The following is a 25453-nucleotide window of genomic DNA, read 5'->3' as shown; positions in this document are numbered from 1 at the left end:
GCATTGTAAAGAAACAAATTCAACGCCAACCGTTTATGAGCAATAGTTGTTTTTATTAGAAATGTTGTTGTACGTATCCGAGTGAACGAGTGCTGTGTTTATATAAACCAGGATTCACCGCACCACACCTTCATGAATTGTGTGTGTGTGTGTGTTTTCTTTTTGTCTCACTAATCTAACCATACCTTACCCACGGGGGATATAATTCCGTTGAATTGATTATAGGTTGCTTTCCATGGTTGAACACCACCTCTGCTGCATGCTACTGTTACATTTTGGCAATGGTTAATAGCACTAGTCTTAAATCCCTATCTTGCATTGTATACCCGCACCAAATTACCCACAACTCAACTGTAAATCGATGATACCCAATTCAAAGCATTCGTAACAGTGTTAGGAAAGTGTAAACGTGTGTGTGTGTATGTGTGAACAAATATTTGTAATAATTGATTGATATAACGCAGTGTATACCAGTACGTGTACGCACCGAATGTAGACCGTTTAACAAATTGTCACAAAAAGGTGGAGAAATAGTAACTGTTGCATTAACAATAAATGATTAAACACAACAACACACACACTGTACAATCAAATCCAAACATTTGGATATTTGTACGTACAATATCCCTTTCGTATTACTGTGTTCGCAGCACAGTAGATGGGAAAAAATATTTTTTCAAAATCCAAAAACAAATTTACTGGCTTGTACTCGTCGCCTAAGTCAATTATTGATTAAGCCTAATTGCTGTCGTCGTACTGGTCGTCGACCGCTGGATGCTACTGCTAGACTATTGTAAACGTTGTTAAGATTGTCCAAAACCATAAATCTTATGTATGCTCGCCTTCGTCCCCGTCCCCGCAGATAATAACTGATGCCAGACGTAATATATTGCACCGAAATTGACCGTATCGAAATTGTGTAATTATTACTTCCCCTTTCGAAAAAACCCCCTGATTAACGCTACTTTACCGTAGCTAAAAGCAGTCTTTTTTGCCTTCGGTGTGCACCCGTCGTTCCTGTGTGTACGTCGGTTGTGTGAGCATGTGTGGTACGTGTCCGTGTATGTGTGTGTGTGTGTTAGAGAAATTGCATTTCATCGTGCGATTGATCGATCGATCAATAGACATGTTAACCTCCGAGCCAGCACCACTCCCGGAACTGTAGATCCCCTAAAGGGGGGTTGAAGATCTGCTTCCAGGTCGGCGGTGCCGGATGTTTGATGCTTGTAAAAAGGATTACTTTAAATGTGACATATAAAGTATACCTTCCAGGGAATTTCCAAATATCATTTCTCTGTTTCTTTCTGTTTCCTGCAAGAGAGAAAGAGAGAAAGAGAGAGAGAGAGAGAGAGAGAGAGAGAGAGAGAGATGAGAATAAATTGTTGTGTCCTATAAAGTGATTTCAACAACGACAGATCGAATGCAACGAGATAAAAACAAAAAATACCGAGAAAAGGCATGCAATAATTAATGTTCCTGTTCTGTGCATGTATCTTTTTCGTTTCTTTTTTTTTTCTTTTGGGTGAGAGTTTGCAATCAATGCGCCGAAATAATTCTACCCCACAAGCGGTGATGGTACGTGTTCAACATCAACTCTTGGTACATACAATAGTTTCATAAATTTCATAAACTACAAAATCACATCTATAACGATTGTAAACAGTCATGACAACATCTAAACAAAATGCTAAACACCAAAGAGTGGGAACACATTTAAAAACGGATCGAAATTCTACAAAACACTTTAGTAGCCTACCTGTACAGTGTGCTTTAAGTGTGTGTGCGTGTGCGTCTTTTTTGTCTACAATTATTTCTTCTAAACCTGGTCTTACCGCATACAATAAAGAAGCAAAATGTGCCTTAATTTGAAATAGCCGTTTCCCAAACAAATATTTTCCAGTTAGTAATCATCACCAAAAGCTCCTAAAAGGTGTGGCACAAAGCGGTGGTAAGCGCTTTTAAATTTGGTTCTATCCCCGCCTTTTTTCCTACGTTACTATAGCCTATCGGGTCAGTGCCGGGGCGCTGTTAAGGATTGTTACGATTCGACTAACAGCATCCGTGTTTGTCCTGTTCATGTGGTTTGTTTGTGGGCTGTGTCGGTCTGAGCAGTGGAAAACAAAGCAAACGTATCAACCACTCACCGTAGCAGTTTCACCACGAGAGAGGTCCCGCGGTTCTATTAAGGTTCCCGTCGCACAGTGCCTTCCTGTGTCACGCCGGGCGGCTGAACTAACCCCATAATGGTTGTAGGATGCACACAGCAGCCAGTTGCGCTCAAAAGATAAGACCAGCGGACCGGCAAATTATTCAGATACAAACGCATTCGCAGGGCAGAAAGGCAGACGATTCGTTACACCTAACACACAACCAACCAACGCTAAACAACTTGCTTCTTTCGCTACGCATATTTCGCTTAATTCGACCGGTTGACTTTCTAAAACGAAAAAGAAGAAACATAAGCACATGAATATCTGGGCGCGTCGGCGAGAGCGAGTTTGGAAACGTACTTTCTTACTTTCTTCCCCGGAACTCGTTTGCTGTGCTGGGGGTTATCCTAAGCACTTTCCTGCTTTTTCGCTAATAATGGCACACACACGCACACACGCGCACTGTTCCTTTTCTTGATACAAAAATCCAAAGTTAAAAAAACACAACTGGTGGTAATAGTGGTCAGTAAAAATCGTTAAAATCGGGGGGGGAAAAACCAGTCCAAAAACAATACAGCTTTCTTTCTCCCAAACGCACACAAACACACAGCTATGCAGCAACACAAACCAACACAAACCACCATCATTACACCATATAAGTTTTTTTTTATACAATTTTAACTAGATTAAACAAAAATATTAGACACGTATCTCTACTGCGGTATACTGCGCCTAGTATGTGTTCTCTTCTCCGTTCGCCCTGTCTCTCTCTCTCTCTCTCTCTCTCTCTCTCTCTTGTCTTGCGCTCTATTTCGCTTTTTCTTTTACTACACCTCCATATTACTGTGTTACTAGTCATTCTGCATACTTCTGGCTCGTTTGTTCACAATTCTAAATATGTTGCCTCATTTCATCATTATCGTGCCCTCGCCTTTACCATCTTCTTCTTCTGCGTGTGTGTGTGTGTTTAGGTGTGGCTGTGGTTTTATAAAACATTTCTACAATTTTCATACCACTATTGATAAAAAAGATAAGGGGGAAGGTTGGGTTGGGGAAGTTGGTTTTCGGTTTTGTTAGAAAAGGAAATATGGGATAAAAAATAAACTATTCAATACAATATTATCTAGCAAAAAACCGTGGACGATATACATATATAATAATGTATGTATATATTTATATGTATACTCGATCTTTCTTAACTCTCTCTCTCTCTCCCTTTCTCTGAATCTGTTTGCTCACAGCTGCTTTTTGTTATACTCTGTCGTGTCACAAACGTGTATGTGTGTGTGTATGTGTGCCTTTTCCACTAGTTTAAGGTTCCAAAAACTTTGCACGTGTGCAGATGGGGGGAAAAAAACATTCGCTCGGGGGGGTGATAAAATGGTGAAAGAATGATTACATTCACAAAACATTCCTCTTACAGGGTTTTCCAGACGAGTTCCACATTGTAACAGTATCACGTATCAACAGTATCAAACGCTAATTCAACACCGTATATGCCGTACAACCTTGTTAGCTCTTTTCAACATCGAAAAACAGACTTTCAAACTCCGTAAAATCCCAACTGATAAACGTTGGATAAACGTTTTATGCTGTTGACATATAAGAGTCCTGATGGTCAAATGCAAATGGAAAACCTTCCGACGGAAAGCATCTAACCAAACGGAAAGCAAAATTTGTATTACACCTGTTTACAGTTACATTCGAATCGCTCACCGTTTGCTTCGACTCACGAGCTGCCTGCTTCGAGCCATTACCATCGAAAGAGTGACCCTATGGTCGAATCGCAAGCCGTTTCTATGGAATCACGTGCCGGTATCCATGGATTTGTGAATGTTATAACATTTCAAATTCGCTTCTTCTCTCGAAGAACTTACGGATAATTTTAACAGGATAATTTTAACGACTAAACGCAATGGAAAGCATTATTTTAAATTATTTTACGCGTGTTTTACATATTGTGTCAAAGCAAAAATGAACGTACCAACTATTTCCAAGAATTCAACGAAAAATTCACAAATTGTAAAAGAAAAATGTAAACAAATTGCTTCAAGACTTTTCCAAGTTTTCTTTGCCATCCGAACACGTTCATTTCCGCCTGTTTAATGTATAGATCACCAATAAACTCTAGCTAGAAAAGCTAGTCTCGCTTCGTTTATCGCTACTGTTTGATGTTGGTATTGTACGACACATTTTCTTGCCATTTATGGTTTATTAGCCGTTTATTCGTATAAAAATGCCAGCAAAATGTTTTCTAATGGTGACAGCCTAACCGGGCTATTCATTACATCAAATGCTTCATACAGGAGCATTCAAAAATCCATGTAAATCGGCCCATGATTCCATGGTAACGGCATGTGATTCGGTCGTTATGTCGCGCATTCGATGGTAAGGGCATGCAACTCGAAGCAGGCAGCTCGTGAGTCGAAGCAATGGCATACTTTGTAATTGTTAAATTAAAAAAAAAACTTTGTTTTGAACTGTGCTGTTGTAGCTCTCTTGCTTTTGACTGGCTCCTGTAGATTACTCAATTAAAATAAATTAAAAAAAATTAGCTAAAAATTAGCAGTTGCTGTGATAACTAATTTAAAATATTCAAAATTATTTTTTTTCCTTTGATATCGAACCAAAAATAATTTTAACGGAAGAAAATTTTACTTTCCGTTGAACACGGCTGACGGAGCAAAAAATTTTCTAACGTATGTTTGGTATGGGTGATGCGATTTTTTACTTTCCGTTTGAGAAGCATCTGGCACCGATTTGTAAACGTTTGATTAAGCCCAACGGATAGCCATAATACCAAACCAAACAGTTTACCGACGTTTGAGAAGACGTTTGTGTTTGATAATCAGGACTATAGTGGTACGATGCTGAACTGGCACTGAGCAACCCTGTAATTTGCTGAACAATTAATTCAGTGCAAATAAAACGAAGACATAAAACAATGCAGAATTCGTGCTCTTCCTCCTGCAAAGGCAGGAAAGCATATTTATGTTTGCAACTAGATAAAATTAAACAAAACGCAAATCCTTCCCAGCACATGGGAAGGACATTGCAATCGTTAGATCGATGTCCTTTAAGATGTAAAATTGTCCACTTCACTCGCTTCACGTTCTTCTCACTTGCTTTAAATATTAGTGTGCAACGCAAATGCAACACTGGCACTTCCTCTGCCTTGCATGCATTCAGCTCTACCAAGAAACATCGACACGACGATAGGACAAAAGTTGAACACTCCTTCCGTCCCGTCACTTCACCACCTGTCCTCCCCCGTCTCCCCCCCCCCACCCCCACAAACACTATCGTATAAAAATAAGTTCTAAACAACGGCTCTCTGCTCCCGTGCTTCCTATATCCTCCACAGCGCCCCACACTAATAGCGTAGAAATCATGCACGAATGAAATGCTATCATAATTTACTCAAGCATGATAATTGCAGGGAACAATAATTGCTTATCATAAATTCGTTTCATCGTTGTCGACAGTCGCAAAGTTTTTTTTTCTTGTCCTCTTTTGTAGGTGCCAACTGATCGAAATCTTTGCTTGCTCTTAAACACTTTAAAAAATGGATTGAACGTTACTAGTGATTGGGAAACGGGGGATACAGAATTAAACGATGAAATAATATATATATCCAGCGGTTCAGAATGCAAATTAGGCTAAGAGATAAACGGGGGGAAGAAAAATAACATACTAAAACACTACACTTAACTGATATCGGCATTTACAATCAATTGTTGTCCATTGTGTTCCTGTTTCCTGTTTGTTTCACAATCGCAAAAGTCGCAAAGTAACCATCGTACGGCTCTCAGCGGGGCACATTTCCAAAAAAAAAAAAAGAGATTCTTGCCGCTTGCCGGCGCCAGCGTCTCACTAATCAAAGCTGCTGCTATCACCGCCACTTGACGATGGGTGTGAATAAATAAGGTGTGCGAAATCTCCCAAAACTCGATCGATCATAAGATCCGCGCAGAGCGACATTCTCGAAGGAATGCAGTAGTTTTGCAAGCGTTATTATTCGTTATAGATTTTTTGCGGTCGTTCCACAGTTCCCGTATGTAGTGGAAGAGTGAAGGAAAAATAATCAAACACATCCCAGAACTGCTGCTATGTAAACCTCAGTTAAAAAAAATGATTGCAGGACAAAATAATTGTCCAAATTCACCCCTGGGGAAACATCGGAATAAACGGTTCAAAATCACACCACTTTAACATTATCTCACCGTCATGTATGTACCCCGAATACGAGTGGGATGGATGATGATCGTCGTACGTATAATCGGTATGTATAATCGAACCGATCCACGCTGCTATCAAAAGTTACGCGCGCGTTTAATGCGGTTTCTTTTTGTGAAGGAGCTGGATATCAGCTTTGTAAGACATTTTGATTCGTTCTGCTGCCGCCACCGCCTGACATGTAGGAATGATTTTTCCTTGGCCTATTAGTACACTGCTTAATGTTGTTTTTTTTTCTGTTGCTTTTAGCTCTCACCGATTTAGTGCCCTGCTACAATTCTCACCAACAGCATCATTGTTGCATCGTCTCAAGCCTGCATCAAATCAGGCGCCAGCAGTTTACATCTGCTTGGTGTAAAGATATACGCACAGAACGCTGAAACAAACACCGGCTGCAATGGAAAACAGTAATAACCTGCGCTTTTTCGGCGATCCCTTGCTTTCCACCTCTTTCCGCTTGCGCTTGATCTCGCGTATCTTCTCCTCCATCGCGGACATGCGCTCGATGCGCTTGCGGCGCCGCAGTTCGGCGTTCGGCGACCTAAACAGGAAGGGGAAGCGGTTTCAGAATGAATACATGGCGACACGATTATAATGAACAATTTGTAGCGTGATCAATAAACGCCTGTCTCCATCATTTTGTTTACTTACAATTCTCGCTCCGGGCTGGAGATCGGATCGTCACCATCGTCCAGCGCACCGTTCGGCAACGGTGGTAGGCTCGAGTTCGCATTGAACGCCTGCTGCTCGCTCGATTTCGAGTCCACACCACCCCGCTTCGACTCCAGCGTCGAACTGTTCGAACCGATCGCACTGGCCGTGGTGGACGAGCTGGTAGATACCGAGGTCGAGCTGGAGATGCCCGTCGAAGTGCCACCGCCGCTCGTGGATGTGGTCGTTGTCGTCGTCGTTCCCGTTGTCGTGCTGCTGCTTTCATCCAGCAGGGAGCTTTTAATGTTATCACTGTTATCGGACGGAACGTCTCGGCCAATGGCGCCGCGGTTCTTCAGCTCGTCTTCCTCATCGTCTTCCGCCTCCCCGATATCGCTATCGTTCTCCTCGATCAGCTCATCCTCGCTGCTCATCGCGTTGGAATCGCTGCCATCGCTGCCGCTGCTTCCATCCCCGTCGTTACCACCACCACCACCACCATCGCTATCCAGCTCGTTCACCTTGTACAGCGAACTGTCCCGCACGATCGGTGGCAATGGCCGGTTGCTGTACGGATGGTGATGGTGGTTGTTGTGGTGGTTGTTGCCGCTGTCATTTCGCTTATGATGGTGATTGTTGTGATGATGGTGGTTTTCGTCACCCATCTCAAATTGCTTGCTCTTTTCCAGATTGACCAGGTTGTTGACCTTGTCGCGGTCGCCCCCGTTACTGCTGCCGAGCAGGAACTCCTCGTGCACGCTCTCGCTCGTCGGTATGACCGGCAACGGTTTGGACGTGAGCGAATGGGTGCGAGGGGGCGGTAGTGGCGGTGGCGTATCCTCGTTATCCTCCTGATCGCTGTTCTGCTGGCTGGACGAGGACACCACCGACAGCTCTTCAAACTCCTCGAACGACTGTGGGAAGAGCACACCAAAAAGAGCATTTTAAATGTGTTGCACCAATGCGAAGTCCTTGGCGAGGTGGTAGTGGAATCTCAACTTACGGAGTTATTCATACGCTTCATGCCCTCGATGATGGCCTGGTACGAGAAGTACAGTTGATCCGGAGTTTGAATCAGTCCCATACGGTACTGTCGCAACTCGAGCAGCACATCCTGGACCGATACCCGATCCTCTCCTTCCTTATCGACCTGATGATCGAGGAAAACAAAAAAAAACATTAGCCACCACAACACTTCTGACAGTGCACGGTGTATCGTCCTACCAGCACCAGACAGCAGTCCACCAAGCAGAACGTTCCGGAACGCCCGATACCAGCACTGCAGTGGATTATCGGTGGGCCAACGTCACGATCGAGCGTTCCGGAGTCGCGCACTTCCTTCAGAAATTGTAGGAATGCTACCGGCGAGCTGGGGATGCCAAAGTCCGGCCAAGTCGTGTAGTGAAACTGTATCACTTCACGACTTTTGCCCGTCTCCATGTCCGTCAGTCTGTGGGAGAGGGAAGTTTAAAATGGATAACACGCCTCATACGAACACTCCACCATCAACGACAGCCATACCTGAACGTTCTTTTGCAGAAATTCTTATACTCCACACACTTCAGATGCACCACCGAGAGCTGCACATCGGTCAGCTCGAGCCGATGCTGTTCGCCGATCTTTGCCGGCCAGTACTGGTGACACTTGACGGTCGTTTGTTCGATCAGCTTGTTCAGCATTAGAATGGCGCGCGAATCGTGCTCCCACACCATCACCCAAAAGTGGCCCACCGTTAGCGGCAGCGGTCCCTGGCAGAGAATGTACTTCCGTCCAGCCCGTTCCATCTAGCGAAGAAAGCAGTACATTAATGGAAGTACTCCACAAGCACAGAGCGAGAGAGTGTGATCAGCGTGTGCCTACCTTCACCAGGTTCGCGTTAATGTAGTCACCTTCGCCACGCTTCAGGGCTACCCGGGAATGATCGTACGGTAGCACGTCCCGGTATCGATTCAGTCGCCGATTGTCCAACTTTTTCGATTCGTCGGTGGAAAACTTTTTCGCCCGTGCCTGAATGTCGCTTCGCTCGCGAATATCCTGCAATGGGAAAGGAAGGAATAGAAAATATATTAGCATTAGTTTAGCTATTTAGAACGCCATTCCCATGGAAGTTTGAATGTGTGTCTAAGGAAGCAATTTAAATAGGCAAGTGAGAACAACTTTCATTTCGATGTAAAGCGCTGATTGACCGATAGATCGATATGGTCGTAATGTAAATAATGCTTCCACAATTTCCAGCAATAAAATAACTAGCCCACAACAGATGTTTTGCGAGTGCACTAATACACGGAAAATCCGACACTCTCTGCACAGTTTATTGTGGATTATGTAAGGGGAAAAAATTGCTAGAATTGTCTATCGACTTTTGCTTTAATTGAACAAAAGCAGAGACGAAAATAAAAAGAATACAAAAAAAAGGTCACATTCATTAACGATTGTTGATTTTTCAATAAATTTTTAAAAAACCATTCAACACTCGATCAGTGGCACTCTCTGTAAGTGCGGGTAATTGTTTCACAACACCGGACACTTAATTGCGGTGCACATTTTTTAACGATTTATGCAATGAAAAAAAAAAAAAAAAAAAACCGGCGTAAAACCACCGCCAGATAAGTTATCAACCTTTCCCAACCCAGCACACCACACGCTGCCGCTCGTCTCGCGCAGGAAAATGACACAAATGTTATTATTTTCTGAATTTCCATGGAAAAGGAATTTCACAACGTGGCGCTAGTTAATTAGTTTAGTTTTGCCCCGATTCCATCGCAAAGTTTGTTGCCAACGTTTTGTTAACACGGCACACGGTTGCGGAAGGGTTGCGGAAGCGCACGAGAGCCGCGTGGAAACTGTGTGTGCCGGTGCAAAAATGTCAAACTTCATCCATCAGAACCAATCGGCATCCCAGCGGTTTTGCTGCTAACTATTTCCCCGTATTACTGGCGGAGCGAGGCTGCAACTCTGTGGATGCGGATGCGTACATCGAGCATGGTGCGCCATAAAATTCAATCATCTTTACAGGGCGGCGTACCCCGGGTGATACCATCAGGCAAATGTGTTATACGCTACAGAATTAAAGTTTTCCAACACGGGTGAAGTGGATGCGATGGGAGAAAGCCTGGATAGTTGCTGCCTGGGTCAGGTAATTACCAAGTACGAAATAAGTTTAGAGCGCACTGAATAAGTAGGATTATTAGAGACACCTCTAACACGGTATGAATTGGTATGTTATAAGTGCACGGGCATTTCGAGCTGAATAAATGTTTATCTTATTTGTCCAAAAAATGTGTAGAACTGTAATCTAACTAGGACTGGATTTGTAGATGCCCCAACTTTTTATTTGCCCGTAGCTGTCCAGACATTTCAGGAACCTTCTAGGTGAGATTTGATACTGATATTGCCATGTGAAGAATAAGACGATAAGACTTCCTTCAGAATCCTTTTCACAATTTCACACTATCTATCAACATTACCTCAAAAACAAATAGTAAAAAACTGCAGATCGTGAAAAACTTCCTGACGAAGAGCAGAAGTAACTTTGACAGCGTTTTCTCTTTTCCGGAGAAAAACCAAGAACATCGTATGAGGTTCTGACTCCTGAAGGGAAAATCGAGGACTAGCTTTGTCCTAGAAAGAGAGAGGCGGTCCGGTGATCACACGGCAGGACCGAGGCTCAAATCCCATCCCATTGTCCTTCAGCTATTAGCTAGGGGAACATTTCTACAATATTTGAAGAAAATTCCGAACGTGACGTGCATTGTGCCCATACATTCTCTAACTTTAGCAGCAGTAACCAATTTCTTAGAATAAACAGATGTTGATACTTGTGAAAAATATCTTGACAATGGTCGTTAAGCTGCAGCAAGAAAATTTCACTCATCATTGGATCGATGACGTTTTGATGGCAAGGCAACATCGGAGACAAATTTTAATTTTCAAATAGTAATCGATAAGGTATCAGAAAATTTCTGTTGAGCCAAACCCTTGGAATATTTTTATAGAACGCTCCATAAAATTAGGGTTTTCCGCATCGCATCGTAACTAGCGATTAGGTGCCCGTATATAATAATGTTAATCCTAGACACGCAGTCGCACGGGAAATCACAGCACATGTTTCTAGATCGATGGCATTATTACTCATCACGATGATAAGATCATTATCTGCTTTTGTTACAGTACTAGAGAAAATACAATAAAATAATTCTACAGTATCGCAAATTTCACCATGAGAGGTGAAACTGCTTCGAAATATTGTAATCGAGAAATTATTCTTGCTGTTCTACTTTCGAGACAAGTAGCGATCAAGCTTAATTTAAAATTAGTTAACATTAGTCATAAAACATATAATAAAGAAATTTTTATAATTTTTTTTTTAAATCAAACTTCTAAACGAAAAAAACACAACAGAAGCAATGTTCATAATTAATATCAGCTCAACGCGGTCGGGCGAATAAGGAAAACCCACCACACGGGAAATTGTTCAGTAGATGGGAAAAAACCCTGATCACACCTTTGTGGATCGAATCGAAAAGAAAGAGCGACGATGTCTTGGAACTTTTATTTTTAAATTAAAATATAATTATGAACATTGACTTTTAATTGATTTAAAAGAGTTTAGTTTATTAAAAGGGTTTAGTTTTTCTCCAAATATTTCAATTTTTATAAATTTCTCAAATTATCTCCTCAAATACTATCGAAAATGTATGCCATTGATTCCCTTCAGCTTTGTATTTCAAAAAAGTTTAAATAATTGTAATATTTAATTAGAGTGGTCATTTTTTTTTTTTGTTAAACTCCGCACCGACCACATTCAACCATCGCGCTAGCATATAAATCATGTGTGCAGAGTATTAACCATTTCAAAACGCTTGAACGCACAATCCTCTACTAGTTAATTAGACAATTTTTCCACCTGATCGGTTGCCCGAAGTTCAAATGATACACATTAAAAGGGGGTGGTTCCTGCTGAATGGAACTGATGACAGGTTTTGGGGTTAGTTTTTTTTAATCAAATCGAAAAGGTTATATACAGTGCGTTGAACATGTGCACACACAGTTGAAGATGGAGATGGGGGAGTTAAAATTCTTGTCCCATGTTAGAAAGAGTGGTCCACTCACTGTGCAACGGTCAAGATGATTAATTGCTTTCAATATAGTGGAACAGGTCACCGAACCCTCCCGATTTGCTGTTCAAATTATTAAGACCCTCTGTTTGTCTTGCCTTCATAACCTCGACAAAACTTTGCCAAAAACCAGGGGAAAATTAATTGAAGACTACATTAGCTGAGGTTCAAAATTGAGTCATAAATCAAATTTTATATCCGCTAGTAGCAACAGACTGTAGGAAAAACCTTGGACATTGTGTGGTTCACAGAAACAGTAAACAAAAAGAAGATCTTTCTCATCCATATTCAATGTCCTGCAGTTTTCCTGCTTGCAATCTAACGTTCGCAGCGCATTTTAGTGACGATTCCAAACTTCCTTCCATTCGCGCTTTTCGACGCTAACGAGTTTGTCATTGGCAAACTTTATCACAACCGCCCACCAAACGGCTAATGATTGGAATTTTGTCGTTCCGACTTCCTTTTGGAACGCGAGGTAAAGGAAAGCAAACCATCCCCAATTGGAACAGTTGCATTGCAAGCGAAATTGGGGCCCGAGATATGCGTGCCATTTAAAACCAAACTTCCGCAAACGACGGATTTCGGAATGCCAACCCACGAGGACAAGTGCCGCCAGTCAGCATAATGGAAATGTGTGTCTTCCTCCCCTACGGTTCGCGCGAAACTAACGGCACTGTGTGCAAATCGACCACAACAGGTCGCGTCACTACTGCTAACCACCACGGCCACGACCCAGCGCGCCGCGAAGAGGACCACATTAAATTGAAATCCACCATAGTAAGAAGAAGAATCGTCATTAGCTAACAAAAACAAACAAACAAACCTATGCAACCGCAACAGGTGCGTCTGCATACCGATTCGCGCACATCCGGTCGGTCCGCTTTTCGGATATGAGTGCCTAACCGCTGCTGCTGCTCTGTTCGCTCTTGATCGTAGCGCGCAGCAATGTGATGGAAAAGAATGCGTTTTAATCAGCCCCGTTCGTTAAGCACGCTTCGCCGGTGTCCTCCAAATAATAATGTTTGCACATATCATAATCGAAAAAATGCGCACCAGCTGATAATTGATAGCTTCTTCCATCTGCACAGTTGCGGTAGGAAATTGGATTCGTGTCCCTCGATCACGTTAGGCGGTCCACGCAACGCGCAACGCGTGTAGGAGTAGGAAAACCGATCAATTAAATTTCACATTTTCTTAATACTGTTTGGCTGTTGATTATTTAGATAGCGCAGGCATATTTTTTTTTTTTGCAGAAAATTCGTGCAATGGTTACAACTGTGAAAAGGTGTGAAAGATGCATTTTTAGGTCGATAAACAAGGGGAGAAAATAAGAAAATTTGCTTTCCTAGCACAAACGCAAATACCAGTTAGCTCAAAGAATTCAATTTTAATTGGAAAAACAAATTGCATGCTGGACTTGTACCGTAACCCTTATTAATGATACTCTCAATATTGGACATAAACGACGATTAATAGAAAATATTTTAAGTCATATAGAAGGTTCCAATAATATAATGGAACAATTTAATAAGTCGGTGGAATATTTCAACCGCAAGAAATTGCATAATTCCACAGCCGAAATGCAAATTTCCCCCAACTGCATGCAACATTCCATTGTATGGTTGCAACTTCTCCCAACGGGATTGCAACATTCATTTATCCAGTCAAATTATTCAAATGTACCATTATATGATACGACATCCTGATTAATCATGAAGAAAATATCATACACTAGTTTTTTTAAATTTGAACTTGATATAGAATTTCTTGAAATTGATGTTCTTGACAATAAAGAGCTTCGTTACTGTCGTGAAACTCTGCATTTTTCAGCGAAACTCGTTTAAAGTTAAGTACTTGTGGTGAGTGCTTGTTTACAAATAGGGTTCTTTTGCTGGTTAAATTTAATTGGGAATTTTAAGGATTTTTAAATGACACCACTATGAATAAAGATTTCTAAATATTAACTTCAAATCAAGTCAAAAATCATTAAAGATTTTTAAATGATACCAATGTGAATAAAGATTTCTAAAAATTAACTTCTATAGAAACTATGACATTTGACTAACGTTTAGTATTGGATAAGTCAACGAAAAGAACTAAAAAAACATTTAAGGATCTCCCAGCGATCGGGCAAAGAACGTCTCAGGTTGTTAATGAAAATACTTTTATAGCTCAACAATTTCTGTAAATATTGCTATTGACAAATATTAGAAGGACAGTGTAAGAAAAGTTTAACAAAAGATTATCAAGTAATATTTAGCCCTTTCCTCTGAGAAGTTTGCCACCACTGGATTCAATCGATTGTTGTGATATTTGTCAAAATTATATAAACATCTCACCAACCTTATCAGTATTATCAATTATGAATTGAAGGCTCAATAACAACCCATTAATAAATAAAACAAGTAATTTGCAAACATTTCGAGGCATTTATCAAAAAAAAAAATTAGCCGATGAAATTGCTAGAAATCTATCAATCTTTTCTATTGCTAAAAGTTGATCATTGTGAGCAGAAACTATCTGGCTTGATTGCTCTTACGATAAAATCAAAATCATGTGTTTGGAAAGCAACTTTTGAGTATTTTTTATGCTCAAAAAGACAGCTTGAAGATGCCAGAAGAAACAAATTTTTAATTAATATCTATGCAACACCAGTCTGATTGGCACGAAAACAAAGATACAAATTATTTGATTTAAAGATATCCAAATTCGTGTCCACATCAAATCCGTATCAAAGTCTTTCAAATACTCTAATTCTTAGTAGAAGAATAACCTCATTTTACAATTTTAAAGTATTACATACAGATAGTTCGTTTTTTTATTCTCAAAGCACTGCCTTGTCGTAGAGCTAGATAGTTCCTTCTTCCGCTTGAACCTGGTCCTTGTAAAGGCACAATTTTAGCTAATTCATTTCGAATTAAAACTGAAAATCAATCCCAACTTTTACAAAAATGCCACAGCACCGAATAGTACACGGTAGTATTTAACGGTACCACCCCTTCGTCGTATAGTTTGAGCAAGATCAAAGAAGGGAAATGATGTCTCCTGAGGACAATTTGAAAGCACGTTGGCGGACCGGATTTTTCCCACGCGAGAACTTCCCGTAAGCAAATGGACAATCCCCAGTTTCGGTAGCGGAGACACGACGCAACTCGAATCTGGAATTGGACGGATGCCTTTTGCTTCTCTTTTTTGCGTAACATCCTACAGGGCAGGTTATACCTGTAAGTTGCATTTACCCACTAGTGAAGTAGCTTTGCACCACGCATCATTGCCAGATAGTTAGTCCATCTTACCCCTGTCCGAGGGCGGAGGTCAATGCAGAGATTAGGTTCGAACCCACACCCTGCCTGATGTGATATCAAGGGTTCGGTACAGTAGGATCGTCACTCCCTAGGCTCATCCGTAGACCGTATATAGACTTTGAATAACTTTACAGCACAACCATCATCAGCACAGGCAAATCGTATTTATCTCTTTCCAACGAAATCCATGACGCTAATTTTAGCGAAAACAAACGCTTACTCACACATAAGCTTGCTTGATCCTTCCGGGGCTCAAACGTGCTCAAACTTCTTAAATCGTGTAAATACACGTTTTGACACCGCGGGAGTAACATGTGATGATGCAGACATGCTGCACATCATCATCGTTTGGGGTGGGCTTACTAAGCCACCCCTTCCAGCGCCACACTAATAAGTCAACTTGTGATTCAACCATCGGTGAACCTGGTAGAATCGGAATCAGAATCTGTGAGCGTCCCCTTCCTTTGATACGTAATCCCGCTACGCGATAAGGTCGCCACCGTACGGGAGTATGTGAATGGTAAGGGCAAAACAATTCATTTTCTTCACAGTTCTGGGAAATAATCAACAAATATGACAATGCTAATAATGACGAGTGATGTGCGCGTTTGGCCTACAGCAATAGCAGCAACAGCAACCAACCAAATACTCTCGCGGATGGATAGAGTTCGTAGAAATGTTGTCTACAGAATCGACTTCCAATATGTTTCGTTGCAAAACCGCACGCACACACGCGGTTTTTTAACCCTCCTTTTGCCCCTGGCTTTGGCCCAGTTCTACTAGACCGAGGCGCATTGTGGTTCTGTTTCGTACAGGCGTGCGTTAAGCTCCCGCCTGTGACTGTGCGTCTGTTAACGCACTTGATATATTACGTAAACAAAGTTGAAAATTGCTCATCGCAAGCATATACTGACAGCAACAAAAACGCGATTCTATAACCTCTAGTACACCAAGAGTACCCTCAACACGCTTCATCATCGGTGGGGTGGATGGACACCGACGTCATGTTGTGTGTGTCGATGACATCCAAACGTCAACCTTCCTCGAGGTAAGGGGAGTGTGGGGCTGGGGGCGGGTGAAGAAGAGGCACGGTCCATCCATTCCCGGTGGGGTCTACTGTCCCGCGCTTATCTTCTTCACTACACACGACCACGGTACGCTGGTTGGTCATTAGACATCGATCATACCACAGAATAGACAACACCGTACTACTGCGTCCACCCGTAAGGTGAGTGTTTTGTAGCCACCGACGACTACGTTGGCACCGCCTGTTGGTGTGGCAGGAACTCGGGCAACGTTTCTTGCAAGATCCGCCGCCAGGGAGAAGGCAACCATATCACAAAAAAAAATCTTTGCAGCTCACTGTGTCGGTTGGTTCTGCTCGTGAGCCGTCTGCACGCTGCTGCTGCTGCTACTGCTCTGTGCGTGAGTCAATTTTTCTTTCGTTGCTTGCTTGCTAATTTAATTATTTCCTCGAAATTGTGTGCTCGCTTCAGGGAACATTGTCTCACACACACGCTTGGCAGGCAGGAGCAGCGAAAAAAAAATGGACCTCTCTCGAACGCAAATATAGCAGAGAAACTAAAGGAAGCAAAGAGAACAAATTCTAACGCTTGAACGATGTAGGTGCAAGTAACTGGCATTTAAACCATGTATAACAATGAGGGTGGCCTTTTTTTTTTTTGTTCGAAATTTGAATTCATTTTAAGCATAATACAGCATAAATAAAAAGCTATAACACTTTATTTATGCCAAGCAGCACAAGAGAGAGGGCGAGGATGGAAAAATTCTCACAAAAAATCGCACTCTGTTTAAAGCTGTATTTATAACAAAGTAGCCGTGTAAGTGCCAGTTTTTTGTACTTTTCAACAAATAAGTTTGGAAAAAATTATAATATGAAGAGCTCAAGTCAAAGCTAAAGGCGTTCAATTGAATGGTAGATACAGATAGACTTGCAATACTTTTGTCTTCGATAAGTTTATCAACTATTAAGTTGTGCATGGAAATATACAGTGCATAACATAATTATATGGCCTCAAAGAAATAAATTTAAACAAAACTAGAAAGAGATAGATAAAAAAGAATAACGAGGTACACGATTCTTCATCCACTTTGACTCCTCAACCTCTAGAGGTCTTGGCCTGTCATTACTGGCCTCCTAGAGTTATTTTACCTATAGCTGGATGGTCAGTCCTGCGTACAGGGATACAGTCCTGACAGAATCGGATATTTGATGCTGTCTTGCGAAGATCGTCGACCTTGCAATCATTCCAAAGAACTGAACGCAGAAGAACTGAACTGATTTGCATTCCAGGTGAAGGTGGAAAGTAAACTCTGAGGTCCTTTTGAGCTGCCACCAAGGATCCTAGGTCCCTATTTTCCCAGGCTAGGGAGATTCACATGCCTGTCTTGTCTTGCAGCTGGCTCTGGCGGGGGTCATCCGAGATTCGGAGATGGAAACGTTCGAGCCCTTTTTCTACGGGTCGTGCAATATACTGTCATACGGTGATGTCATAGACATCATCACGGTTTGAGGCTTTCCCATGCAGTCATTGCTTACGACAAGCAAACGACGCAAAACCTCAATGGAGATTGATGTGGTAAAAACCAAAATGGAGGTAGAACCACTAACAGATACCGATTTACACGATGGTTATGCACATATAAGTGATCGCACTTTGGAAGTCGTCCAATACATCAACCATCGAAAAGTCGGGTCGAAAGTCAACACCAGGGATGCAAGGGTGGTAACTGCTCTTTAGCCATGTGAGCCATAGTAAAGCCATAGAAACCTTCTCCACTTGAAAATAACTGTCGCGACGGTCGAAGCTGACGATTAAATTAAATTATGTTTGTCCTTATATGTGGGAAATGACAATGGAGCTTTATGAGCTGTACTATAATCTCTCCATTGGTCATGTCATGAAAATATCACCAAACAACCAACCTATAAAATCTCATCAGATCTTTCACAGTCAGAGGAGACATGGAAGACCTAAATTTTGTTGAACAAGAAGAAATGTCCCTCAGAATGATCGGAACATTCTGTTGGCTGACGGCGTGTGTGACGACAAATGATTCTGTTTGCATTTGGTTAATTTTTATTTAAAGGAAATAAATCAAACGCGCCTATAATTAAGCGATGCACTGTAGCGCCGGGCTGCAGCACTAGAATGGAATGTTGAGGATCATTTAAATGCCCCATATCGAAATCATATTTCATTCTCCACTTTCTTCTTCCGGTGACGGTCTAGCATCGTCACCACTGCCATTGTCTACACCCCATAGCAACACACAAATGTTTGCCCAACGGAGTTTTTTCTCTCGTCAGTCTACTTGTCTCTTCCTTCCCTTCCTTCCCATTCCTCCCCTGTCCAAGCGATCCTCACGTGATACAGCGAACGATCAAATAATTCAACACACAACAAAAAATAGATTGTAAACGATCGGCCCAGTTCTTGGAAGTAATGACAAAGCGCGAGCCAGGTGAAGGACAAACATTAAACATATACAAACTGTATCCCCTCCCTTCCCTTCCTTACACAGCCCCTTCCTGCCGGTCGACGATTAATACTCGTGTCTTTCCGCTTGTTGTTGAGAGGGTCGGCCACACACTTTCTGAACACAATGCCGGCAAGAATGCAAACACCCCCGACAGCACAGAGCAACAAAGTCAGGAGGGTTCATTGCTGTTCTTCTCCCGCGGTTACTGCTCTAGATTCCTCGGCGCATCGCGGTACGAGAAGCAGATACAAAAAAAAAAATATTGAAGAAAAATCGCACCACAACTGAGGTGCCCGTACCCTAGACGACGCAACGTCTGCATCGATTTATGACGAGCGAAACCTTGCAGAAGGGTGCAGGAGATAACAGGGCGACGTGGAGCACACGCTTTGTGACGTCAGCTGGATGCTCACCGGGGGGAATGATGGGGGCAAGGCATACCGCAAACGCGTTCCCGTCGCAGGGGGAGAATCGCAACACCCTCCAACAACAAACTGATAAATTTAAACCTTCGAAAACCTATTTCGTTCTTCCAGGAATCGAGAAGCAGCTAAAGCTGGGGTCTGGTTCGTGCCATTTCTGTTAGTGCCGTGATAATACAATGTAAACAAACGCGCTGCGCACACACACATTTTTGAAGCGGACGTTTGGATTGCATTAAATTGTTTGTGAAAAACGGGATCAACCTTTTTGGCGATGGTGGGCTGGAAATATGAGCGCATTTATCCGGCTGGAGAAAATAACTTTTCGTAGTCGATTGCCGCGCGGTTGTACAAAACACTGATGAACATGATGTATCGAGAGGTTTCGGCAAAATGCGTGAAACTAATGCGTCGGCCGAATAATGTGTTGCCGCGGCACCGTTCTATAGTAAGCGGGAACCCCGTCATCTCTGATAACGGAGTTCCAGGAAGACATTAAGAATCACAGAATAATCGTTAAGAGCATGGAGTCCGGGGCAACATAATAAGTTCGTGCCAATGATAAACAAACCCCTTTTCCCTGCTGCGGGGACGACGACGCGAATCCCACCAGGGTGCGAAACAAGCTGCCTCCAAGCAAAGGTGTGCCTGATTTCTGATGAATTTGCTCTGCACTGATACCACCACACCGGACGCCATCGCGACGAAATTACATAAACTGTGTGATACAATATACCGAGCAGGAGGAGGATCAAATTTGTTGCAAGTCTGCTTGTTATTTTTGTGTTGGTTTTTTTTATTACTTAGTCTTTGATTGTTACAGAACATAGTTTGAAGAAATAGGAGGTAAAATACTTGTTGTTGTTGCTTGTCTCTTGGTTTATCCGAAGAATCATGTTCATTATACAGTTTCAATCAAACCAGATGGATTAAGTAGTACTTTCGCCGAATTGTTTGCTTGTTGTACGTAATGACTTGGGTTGAGACCCTTAAGCAAGTGTGAGAATACTTGGACAAATGGTGTAATAGGCACCGTCCATCCAATACATTCTTATCCAAGATTCATAGAAAAAAATTGCAATAAGAGAACCCTCTATCATCTAATGAGTATTTGGACAAATTTAACGTACAACATGAATATCAAAATGATTTATTATTTTCTTTATTAATTATGACGGACCGATGCCGTATTGTCAATATGAAAATTATATTAAAATACTCCTATTGACAAGCAAAATCTAAAACAAAGTGCATTTTAGTGAGATGTTTTTACTGATGCTCAGTTCCGAAATATGGGGCGTTTCGGTAACCGAGGCGTCGGCGGCGCCGGTCTTCACACGGCAAGACCGGGGTTCAAATCCCATCTGGACCGCCTCCCCGTACGTAAGGCTGACTAATTTGCTGCGTGTAAAATTAAGTCACCAGAAAGCCAGAAATGGCAGACCGCGAGACCTCTCGAGGTTGTAGTGCCAAGGAAAAAGAAGAAGAAGTTCCGAAACATTCTGCAGGCGTTGAAAGCATGAGCTTCTGTTTCTGTTCAGTCGATAAACATCATTCAGAGCAAAAGACATACACAGTAGAAGGCAATAATATCACAAAAATGAGGTTCAAGGATAGTTGAAGATCTTGAGAGCTCTAGGATTTTACTGGAATAATTCTGAAATTGATTCTGATTTACTTTTTCTCCCAAATACTTTTGAAGAAAAACAAAATAGATACTTGAATAACCTTGATGAGTTTAGCCCTACCGATTCGGGATCCCCTTAATTGATATTTATTACAGCCAGATAGCCAGATCTGGCCAGTTATTGATATATGGTTTATATTTAAGCGTTGAATGCAAAAAAAAACATATTCGTAATACTGATACAAATATATCTCTGTATGAGAGGTATAATTGTACTACATAATGCATTAGTAATACGAACTTTCTTCCATTTGAAATACAGTTCAATTTGCCAAATGAAGTGCAAAGTAAAACACAGGCAAATTATACTCGAAAATGATTAGCTACAGACACAGCTCCAAGAAGGAGCTAATGATAAGCGACATCCGAAAAAAGGGTTTTCGGTACAACGATCGTAGTAGGTAGTGTATTCCTTCCTCGGATGTAAAATACAACGAACCTCGCTAAAAAAAAGGATGCCATATGACAAAATCTATTCCGAGAAGATTGCTGCTGCAATCGGATCTTCCACGCCGTATTATAGTTACGACGAAAATGAACATGATTCATCTATCTGTTGGTCTGGGGGGACCCATCACGTAACATGAAACAACTATCTCCCCCAACAACGCAAGACGGGTTGTCTAAGGTTTTTAGAGTGTGTTCATACATCATCATCATCATCGTCTTCGTCGAGTAATCTACCGGACCGGATAAAACTAATTCCGACGTTTTATTACACACTCACACATCATAAACATCCATTACATGTGCTTTTGAAAACGATTCGATCCAACAACAAAAAAACACATGCTGTCGGTCCTTTGGTGCTGTTATTCATCGATCGGTCCAATATCGGCTGTATATGCTGCTGTTGACCGGCCTCCGCTTTTTAAGTGTTTTATTAGTGCAGGGCTACAATGGTCGATCGGCTGCATCGGTGCACGTGCAGTTCACACACAATGATACTACGGAATAGTTTGGTGCAGTAGCAACCAACTCCACAACACACCGCACTAGTCTTGCGGCGTAGTTTCGGGAGCTGCAGAAATGTTCCTGGAAACATCATATTTCTTATCTAAAAAAAACGGGACAACAAGATACGAGAGCGAAACAAATAACGTTGCCCTTGACAACAGAATTATTTTCGCATAGCAGCCACCGTCTGTTTGTGGTGGTGTTTGCGATTGTTGGAATGCTCTTGTCGCTTTTAGGACAAGAATTTTCACACCATCAACCTTTTTTTCCCCCAAAAATGCTACAACGATCGATCGGAAAGCACAATCCAGCCTGGTGCTGCCTGCCGTTGGCTGATTGCTGCTGCCGAGCACACGAAAGCAAATTAACAACAACAATCAGCTTTCTTCGAAAAGCTTATAATAAAAACCACATTTGCAACACACACACACACAAAACGCAGCAACAAAACCGATCGATGGCGCTCTTGCTTCTGCTTCACGAAATGTTCGAAATAAACTTAATTTCCGCGAATTAAAGAAAATTCTTCCGAACACCATAGCCTTCTTGCGCTTGCTGCGTCGTTCAACCGGAAGCAGCCGCCTAGTGAATTTTCCCCCAAAAACCACAATCCAACGATCCGGTTCCGTCCTCTCGCTTGTGGGAGATGGTGTTTGTGTGTGAGCGGATGCGTGCAAGGGACGGGATAGCAGGCCCGGAATCTCCGCAGCTGCACACCGAAAGACGCAAGCACACATGACCTAAGCCAACGGGGCCAACTCATTTACACCCCATTCCGGGAACGGTCGTCACCCGCGGAGCCATTTAGTTGGAACGGGTGTATGGCCAAAAACAACATGGTACATACACCATGTACATTGGATGCCCAAAAACGAGAAAAAAAACAGGCCATGCCAGAACAGAACCCAACGCGTGTCCTCCTCCTACGCGTACGCCGCTTGGTTTCTCGATTGGTAATCACATTCATGGCCGGCTGAGTTATAAAAAAAAAGTGCAACAAGCCAGCAGCAGCAGCAGCAGGCAGTCGGCGAAGAATGGGACCGAGACAGGAGGCAGGCAACGAAAAAAGAAGCATAAAGAAACATAACCCATCGAAGCAAGCAACCAACCTACCTGGAATACCATCGGCCAACCTCTCCGGGATACGATTTCGTTGTATTCGACTTCGATGCTGCTCCCGCTGCTTCCACCGTTACCTCCTCCTCCGCCACTGTTGTTTCCATCATTCCCACCGCTCGTGGTCGTGGTTGTGGTGCTGTTGTTGGCGGTACTCATCGTCGTTGCTTACCGTCGGCCGGACGCCCTTGTTCTGTCACTTCGATCGGACACAACGGGGTTTTCCCGTCTAACGTAACTATCAGCCCCCGTTGCAGCAGCAGCAGCAGCTGGCGTGGTCGCAAAATCGAACACCTTCCTTTTCGGGATATTCCCCCGATCGATAGTGCCACTGTTTTTTTTTCCCCCGGGCCCCTTTTCCTTCCACTCCGCCGCAAGGTAGTGTACCGGGACGCCGCACAATCGGCGGATATTTAAAATGCTGTTGTCGGGCTGTGTGTATTTGTGGGCGGGTTGTCGTTTTGTACCCCTAATCTGTGCTACCTTAAATGAAGGGAGAGAGTAGGGGGTTCAAGTAAAGTTGGACGACACTGTTGCTGCCTTTAGCCCGCCGTGACGTTTTGCATTCCACGGTATGCTGCGATGTGGTTGTTGTTTTTTTCCTTTCCCTTCTTTCGCTACTTTTTAGCACACTTGCTCCCTACGGGGACAGCACTCACACCAGCACACACCAGGCGCTTACTAGCCAACCACCATTTACACGACTCGATCGACGTTGTCGCGGGAGACACGCGGGATCTCGAATGCACAAAACCGAAAGGGCCAACCGAGCTGCACAAAGCCAACGCTGCCACCACCAGCGGACTGTTTCCACTGGTCCACACACACACACACACAAATACACTCACACAGCGACACACCGTTCTGCGAGTACTAGACCAACAATGAAGCAACTCTTTTCGCTAGCTGCCGTACCGCTGCTCCATGTTGGGGTCTCGAATGGAGAATGTGCGAGATGTAACAATAACAAAAACACAACACCACACCACTACACTGCACGCACGTCGAATGGGTTGGTGGCAGGCGTAGGTAGAAGAAAAAGAAGAAGATCTCCACTTAGCACACGCACGTAGATTCACGGACGGAAACACTCTCGGCACTGGATTCTACGCTGCGTTTCGCTGTTAAACCCTGTTTCGATTTTCTGGACCCAAAAATTTAATGGATTCCCGACGAAATGACGCACGTCTACACACACGCACGCACACTCGTACACACTTGCCCGTCAATGAATGGGATGATGTTTCGCCGACATTTTCTTTCGCTCGACCAAACCCATGCCGCCACACGGTCAAGCAGCAATCGAGCACGAGGGATTAGGGAACACTCCTGCACCGCACACCGCACCTTCCAAGCCCCGTCTATCCCGTGAACCGATGCGTAAAAACTGGGAATAAACGGAAATGCAACACTGGCACGAAAAAAAAATCCGAGACGCTTACACCATTTTTACAACACAAACGGTATGGAACAAACACGCACACGCACGTACGGATCGCGTCACGGAATGGAATCGGCGATGGAAATTGGGATGTTTCCGCGAGCCGCCTGCAACTATGATGATGATGCCGCTCTCTGCAAACACACACGCACGCACTCGGGTACGTGTTTCGTGCAGGGCCTCAGGGGTACGGTGGGCCCTACAGCGAATACAGCCCTGCTTTCTCGTACCACTGGCGAATTGACGGCTGCAGCCACAAGCAAATGGGAATTTGTTCGGCTCGTGGTCTTGTTTCTTGGTTCTTTAGCACTGCCCTTCTCTACCCTGCTCGGATTTTTGCGAGCTCTAGATTAAATCACACTTTCCGTGTGCCAAGGTAATTCGTACATGGTGCGGTGACGGAACGGCGGCTTTGGTGGTTGCCATGCGTGTGTGAGCTTGTGTCATTTATGGTTGGTTAAATAGGAGTTTTTCAACGATTTAGGATCTGTTTGTGATAGTGAATAATTGATAACAGTGAAAGTAGTGATTTTAAAACATAATAAGCTTTAACATTACAAAATAATAGTTAAAATCGATCAAGAACACCTATTTGAGCCTTCAAACATTTTGCTATTGCGTGTCCTCACCTGGTGATTTGTGGATACAGGAGATCTGACAGCACGATTACTGTTAAATTCGGAATTAAAACGAATTTATCTATGACATTTAATTTTTGGGGAGTTAATAATCCTTTACATGCGAAATAAACCTTTTTATGTGGCCTCAAAATTTTATTAGAATGTTAATTTAAATTGAATAAGTTATTTTCTCAACTTACTCCACTTCAAGAAATCAGCCTCCCCAGTATAAACGTAACGGTTCATG

The 25453-nt window shown here is 42.8% G+C and overlaps 1 protein-coding gene across 2 annotated transcripts; it reads right to left on the bottom strand.

Annotated features, from left to right (window-relative positions):
* Window positions 1–32: 32 nt before the first annotated feature.
* On the bottom strand, window positions 33–24983 carry LOC118509391 (tyrosine-protein phosphatase non-receptor type 61F). 2 transcript variants are annotated; one of them, XM_036049938.1, is made up of 8 exons: window positions 23143–24983; window positions 8898–9071; window positions 8559–8821; window positions 8262–8487; window positions 8041–8187; window positions 7038–7951; window positions 6802–6927; window positions 33–1311 (listed from the first exon to the last, which is right to left on the bottom strand). In XM_036049938.1, the coding sequence occupies exons 1-8, from the start codon at window positions 23302–23304 to the stop codon at window positions 1287–1289; spliced, it is 2037 nt and encodes a 678-aa protein (XP_035905831.1). In that variant the 5' UTR covers window positions 23305–24983; the 3' UTR covers window positions 33–1286. The 2 variants fall into 2 exon arrangements, 1 of the variants encoding a protein (XP_035905831.1); XR_004905874.1 differs by lacking the exon at window positions 33–1311 and adding an exon at window positions 2144–2437 and having other exon boundaries at window positions 2511–6927.
* Between the last annotated feature and the right edge of the window lie 470 nt (window positions 24984–25453).

Source organism: Anopheles stephensi, chromosome 3, assembly GCF_013141755.1.
Source record: "Anopheles stephensi strain Indian chromosome 3, UCI_ANSTEP_V1.0, whole genome shotgun sequence".
In the NCBI taxonomy this organism is placed as follows: Eukaryota; Metazoa; Arthropoda; class Insecta; order Diptera; family Culicidae; genus Anopheles; species Anopheles stephensi.
This window is presented reverse-complemented; position numbering and strand designations above follow the sequence as displayed.